General features: G+C 52.4%; 1 protein-coding gene across 1 annotated transcript; it reads right to left on the reverse strand.

Moving 5' to 3' along the window:
• Window positions 1-862: 862 nt before the first annotated feature.
• Window positions 863-3577, reverse strand: LOC121839176 (basic proline-rich protein-like). Its single transcript, XM_042296588.1, has 3 exons — window positions 2978-3577; window positions 2014-2803; window positions 863-1773 (listed from the first exon to the last, which is right to left on the reverse strand). Exons 1-3 carry the CDS (start codon window positions 3575-3577, stop codon window positions 863-865), a joined length of 2301 nt encoding a protein of 766 aa, XP_042152522.1.
• Between the last annotated feature and the right edge of the window lie 3009 nt (window positions 3578-6586).

The following is a 6586-nucleotide window of genomic DNA, read 5'->3' on the forward strand; positions in this document are numbered from 1 at the left end:
GACATTTAATAATCAATGCAGTTGTTCAACCCTGTTACATTAAGTTTAGATTTATTTAAATAATAATCCTCTATTTTCCTTCCAGTGTTGACAGGATGTCCCTCTAGACAGGTGGAATAAGGCTCAGAGCAGCATAATGTTATTTTCATCACCAGCTTTTCCTCCTCCGACTGACTCAACAAGCCACTCCCCACAATCCCTGCAAAGAGTGACTGTTATTATTATTATTATTATTAAAAAAAAGGTTAATGAATATTGTATCATGTAGTTGAAGCGACTTGCTGCAGTGCAGCTCAAATTGGCTCTGAGGAGTAATGTATATGAATGGGTATCTGATCTACACTCTAGCTGTTATGTTGGTCTGTGTGATCGGCAATGGGGACGTCACTATAGCTGCAAGTATTATACAACATTATACGTTTTTATCTTTCTTCCCTTACGTTAAACCCACACCAGTTGCTTTGTATCTGAACAAACTATCAGACCCCTCAATGTAGCAGGGAAAGAAGTGTTTCTGTGCATCACGCAAGTCAGCTGGTTAGAATTACACAGCAGTTTTTGTTTTGTGTTGTACAATATGAAGTTAAATCCTTAGTGGTGTGGACGGACTAGTAACAGGCCAACACACCAACTGCTAGGCCGTCCCTGTACTGGAACCAGCCTGCTGGACTACAGATGTGCTTGGTGTTTCCTTTTGTTTGAACCCTAAACAGGAGGATAATAGACTTGCAGTTTGGGAGGGGGGGTGTATTAACAACCATGTGTTGCCCTCCTTACACCAGAGTTGGGTGAAGATCCCTGTGAGTTAAGGTGAAAGCCTTGAAGGTTTTCTGTTGTCTGCCACATGGAGAATATTAGAGCTTTAAGCTACAGCAGCTCTGAGCACAGCATCTAGGGGTGTCTCCTGGGGAGGGGTGGGGCTTGGGGGATTGGGAGGGGTGTCTCTTGGGGGGTGTCTCTTGGGGGGGGATTGGGAGGGGTGTCTCTTGGGGAGGGGGGATTGGGAGGGGTGGGATTGGGAGGGGTGTCTCTTGGGGAGGGGGGATTGGGAGGGGTGTCTCTTGGGGAGGGGGGATTGGGAGGGGTGTCTCTTGGGGAGGGGGGATTGGGAGGGGTGGGATTGGGAGGGGTGTCTCTTGGGAGGGGTGTCTGGGAGGGGAGGGGGGATTGGGAGGGGTGGGATTGGGAGGGGGGGATTGGGAGGGGTGTCTCTTGGGGAGGGGGATTGGGAGGGGTGGGATTGGGAGGGGTGTCTCTTGGGGGGGGATTGGGAGGGGTGGGATTGGGAGGGGGGATTGGGAGGGGGGGATTGGGAGGGGTGTCTCTTGGGGAGGGGGGATTGGGAGGGGTGGGATTGGGAGGGGTGTCTCTTGGGGGGATTGGGAGGGGTGTCTCTTGGGGAGGGGTGTCTCTTGGGGAGGGGGGGATTGGGAGGGGTGTCTCTTGGGGGGGGGGATTGGGAGGGGTGTCTCTTGGGGAGGGGGGATTGGGAGGGGTGTCTCTTGGGGAGGGGGAGGATGTCTCTTGGGGAGGGGGGATTGGGAGGGGTGTCTCTTGGGGGGGGATTGGGAGGGGTGTCTCTTGGGGAGGGGGGGGATTGGGAGGGGTGTCTCTGGGGGAGGGGGATTGGGAGGGGTGTCTCTTGGGGAGGGGGGATTGGGAGGGGTGTCTCTTGGGTAGGGGGAGGGGTGTCTCTTGGGGGGGTGTCTCTTGGGTAGGGGGGGAGGGGTGTCTCTTGGGGGTGTCTCTTGGGGAGGAGTGGGAGGGGTGTCTCTTGGGGAGGAGTGGGAGGGGTGTCTCTTGGGGAGGAGTGGGAGGGGTGTCTCTTGGGGAGGAGGGGAGGGGTGTCTCTTGGGGAGGGGTGTCTCTTGGGGAGGAGTGGGAGGGGTGTCTCTTGGGGAGGAGTGGGAGGGGTGTCTCTTGGGGAGGGGTGTCTCTTGGGGAGGAGTGGGAGGGGTGTCTCTTGGGGAGGAGTGGGAGGGGTGTCTCTTGGGGAGGATTGTGTCTTCTGGCCCTGGGGAGGGGGGTGTGGCTGAGGATAGGGGGATTGGGAGGTGGTGTCTTCTGGCCCGGTGGAGGGGGGATTGGGGGGGGTGTCTTCTGGCCCGGTGGAGGGGGATTGGGGGGGGGTCTCTCTGGCCCGGTGGAGGGGGGGGGATTGGGGGAGGGTGTCTTCTGGCCCGGTGGAGGGGGGATTGGGGGAGGGTGTCTTCTGGCCCGGTGGAGGGGGATTGGGGGAGGGTGTCTTCTGGCCCGGTGGAGGGGGGATTGTGGGAGGGTGTCTTCTGGCCCGGGGGAGGGGGACTGGGGGGGGGGTGTCTTCTGGCCCGGGGGAGGGGGGACTGGGAGGGGGGGTGTCTTCTGGGGAGGGGGGAGGGGGATTGGGGGAGGGTGTGTCTTCTGGCCCTTGGGGAGGGTGTGCTTGGGAGGGGTGTCTCCTGGGGAGGGGGGGAGGGGGATTGGGAGGGGTGTCTCTTGGGGAGGGGGAGGGGGGGGATTGGGAGGGGTGTCTCTTGGGGAGGGGGGGATTGGGAGGGGTGTCTCTTGGGGAGGGGGGATTGGGAGGGGTGTCTCTTGGGGAGGGGGATTGGGAGGGGTGTCTCTTGGGGAGGGGGGGGATTGGGAGGGGTGTCTCTTGGGGAGGGGGGGGATTGGGAGGGGTGTCTCTTGGGGAGGGGGGATTGGGAGGGGTGTCTCTTGGGGAGGGGGATTGGGAGGGGTGTCTCTTGGGGAGGGGGGGGGTGTCTCTTGGGGGGGATTGGGAGGGGTGTCTCTTGGGGAGGGGGGATTGGGAGGGGTGTCTCTTGGGGGGGGGGAGGGGTGTCTCTTGGGGAGGGGGGGAGGGGTGTCTCTTGGGGAGGGGGGAGGGGTGTCTCTTGGGGAGGGGGGGAGGGGTGTCTCTTGGGGAGGAGTGGGAGGGGTGTCTCTTGGGGAGGAGTGGGAGGGGTGTCTCTTGGGGAGGATTGTGTCTTCTGGCCCTGGGGAGGGGGGTGGGCTGAGGATAGGGGGGATTGGGAGGTGGTGTCTTCTGGCCCGGTGGAGGGGGATTGGGGGAGGGTGTCTTCTGGCCCGGTGGAGGGGGATTGGGGGAGGGTGTCTTCTGGCCCGGTGGAGGGGGGATTGGGGAGGGTGTCTTCTGGCCCGGTGGAGGGGGGATTGTGGGAGGGTGTCTTCTGGCCCGGGGGAGGGGGACTGGGGGGGAGGGGGTGTCTTCTGGCCCGGGGAGGGGGACTGGGAGGGGGTGTCTTCTGGCCCGGGGAGGGGGATTGGGGGGGGGTGTGTCTTCTGGCCCTTGGGGGGGGGAGGGTGTCTTCTGGCCCGGTGGAGGGGGATTGGGGGAGGGTGTCTTCTGGCCCGGTGGAGGGGGGATTGTGGGAGGGTGTCTTCTGGCCCGGGGGAGGGGGACTGGGGGAGGGGTGTCTTCTGGCCCGGGGGAGGGGGACTGGGAGGGGGGTGTCTTCTGGCCCGGGGAGGGGGATTGGGGGAGGGTGTGTCTTCTGGCCCTTGGGGGAGGGTGTGCTTGGGAGGGGTGTCTCCTGGCCATGAAAGGGGGGTGATTGGGAGGGGGGGGGGTCATGGCTTTTGGTATTGTATTTTCTAAACTTTCCCCAGCTCAACCTCTGTTCAGGTTGTGTTTAGCTGTTCCATGTTGCTTTGGGGATCCCTGAAAACAAGATGGTGAGATGCTCTTTCTGTTTCTCTTTTCCAATGACAAAGTTTGGATGTCTACAAATGTGTGTATCTACATGCTGTTGTCAAAAAGAAATTCAATCTGTACCAAGTTGAACAACAGTGTTGGGAGAATGTACATGCTGTGGTCTTTCTGCTTTCTCATTGGTTGGGACTGTGACCCCTGTTTTCTCTGGTCTGTTGTAGACCCAGAATAAAACACATCTAGCTTTTGGGATGGTTTTGAAGGTTTCTATTGGAAAGGGTGGGCCACTGCAGGAAGGGTGTTACACATTTAAAGTGACTAGATGAGAGAACCGGGGTCAAACCACAGGCACTTTGGCAGCTGCCTGGTTTTATATTTACTGTATGTTTCAGCCCCACTGGCAGCTGTAGCCACAGCCCATCCCCTAGGTCATCTGTCTTAGTCTCCTAGTCCTGGTGCACAAGCCATAGGGCTCTGGTCAAATGTAGTGCACTACATAAAGAATTGGGGTGCTATTTGGCAAGCAGCCTATGACATGCTCTCATTTTACCATAACTCTACTGTGATTGGTTGTGGCTGTCCCTCCCAGTGGAGTTGGGTTTCTGATCTTGAAGGAGGAGACAAGGAGCATCTTGCATTTAAAAAAAAAAAGATTCATTTCAATTGGATATATGATACACCAGGAAATGGTCTCCTCCTTCAAGGGTTTTTATTTTGGGGTGGGAGGGTTACTACAAGCTGCCCTGATGCATCGATAACACCTCCCTTGATGTGACACCACGTCCCCCTCCAGAATCAACCCCTAACCGTACCCCGCTCGGCGCTAGCCTGGTTGGCAGTCTGTTCCTGCCCATTCCAACTCCTTATGGATTTGTTAGGTTTTGGAATGATGAGTAGGGCCAGGGCAGAAACAGCTCTTTGACCAGGCTCTCCTCTACCCTTGTGCAGATCTGACATGGCAGGACAGGTGTAAGTGAAGCTCTGTAGCTGTTTGGGGTGGAGCTTCACGTAAAATCTACATCGTTCTGTCAAGATGTACAACTAGGAGGAAGCCAGGGATTGGTTCTGGACAGGGTTGTACACTATTGTTGGAAAATGTTGTCTTGTAAGATCACTAGCATGTCAGGGAGGGTTGGAGAGGAGACCTTATCAAGTCTTAAATGGCACTCTATTCCCTATATAGTGCACTACCTTAGACCAGAGGTCTATGTTAGTAGTGCGCTATGTAGGGAGTAGGATTCCATTTGGATGCAGTGGCGGATCCCTCTGACTAGATGTGTCAGTTTTATTTCCGGGTGGGATGGATGTGTCCCGGGGGATATTTAAACAATCAGAATATCCACTAGCAAGGTTCTGGGTAGACAACTTGTTTCATATAACTGTTCCCTTAAATTTTGACCATTTTTATTTTGTAACTCGATGTCAGTTGGATTAGAAGTTTGTTAAATTCAAAACCAAATTTAAGTGAAAGAAAGCATTTAATTTTTTGGAATTGGCTGTTTCTCAGTGGAGCTGTGTTTTAAATAATAATAAATAAATGTCTGTGTTGTGGACATGTCCTGATGGTTCATATCAGAAATGACACTTTTGGTTAAAAAATAAAGCTCACTGAAATCCTTCTGTTTCCTGTTTTTATTTCTTCAAGGATTACCTTGGGATTTTGGCAACTAAACCCTTGATCTACTTCCCCAGAGTCAGGTGAACTTGTGGATACCATTTCTATAAATTATATCAACAAGTTCCTCTGACTCTGGGGAGGTATAGATAAAGGGCCTCATTGCCAAAATCCCAAATTATCACTTTAATCTATTGATTTGTTTCTATTAACTTCTACAATTTAGTTATGGAAGTAGTATTTTCTCTTGAAACTAGTGAGAACCATGACTGTGGTCGTTCCTAATCCAACCTAAAATGTAAATAATCAATCAAATTTACGACTGAATATACTGTGTACAATACCGGATTAAAACGACGTGAAGCGCGGTCCAGGTCACGCCAAAACGGAGTCCACCTGGAGTGACACTTCCAAAGAATAGCCGTACTTCTTCATTTCTCCACTGAAAAACATCAACCAATTTGTAGACTGTTGACATCTAGTGGAAGCCATAGGAACTGCAACCAGGTACCTATTAAACAGGGCTTTCAGAAAACTAATGGGGAAATACTATGACCTCAATTTTGTCCTTGGGGTTTTTCCTGCCCAATCAATTGTTATACTCACAGACAGTATTTTAACAGTTTTAGAAACTTTTTCTATCCAAAGCTACCAATTATATGGATATCCTAGCTTCTGGGCCTGAGTAACAGGCAGTTTAATTTGGGTGCTTTTCATCCAGATGTGAAAATACTGCCCCCTAGCCTTAAGATTTATTAAGAGGGACACTACTTTGAAGGGTTAGTAGTGACTAGCCATGACTCAATGGCCCAAATGGCATCCTATTCCCTACATGTAGTGCATTTATGGGCCCTGGACAAGTGGTGCACTATATAGGGAAAAGGGTGCCATTTTGGACTAGTTCTGAGCGACGAACCTATTTTTGTAAACTAATTGACCAACAGCAGTTTAATGCTGTGATTTTTTTTTTACATTAAGTCTGCGTAATCCGCAGTTTCTCTAGATCAAAACCCCAACTCTGTGATCTAGTCGGAAGTTGTAGTGTCCAACAGGCCAACATTATACGTAGTTTAGTCAAAACATGGTAATTAACTACAATGACCATAATCCATTGCGTTCCTATTTGTCCAGTCTGTTTCTTTTATGCCTGCTATGTAAGAGACTGAAAAATGTCAAGAGGGATCTCTACCTGAAAATACATAATCTACACAAGTGATTGATAGTTGGTATTCAGCAGTCTTAAAAGTAGTCTTTATTTTGGAGCAAATTGTGATTTTTGTCATGACCGTGTAGACAGCAGCTCTATAGAGATCAGA

Source organism: Oncorhynchus tshawytscha, linkage group LG14 (genome assembly GCF_018296145.1).
Source record: "Oncorhynchus tshawytscha isolate Ot180627B linkage group LG14, Otsh_v2.0, whole genome shotgun sequence".
In the NCBI taxonomy this organism is placed as follows: Eukaryota; Metazoa; Chordata; class Actinopteri; order Salmoniformes; family Salmonidae; genus Oncorhynchus; species Oncorhynchus tshawytscha.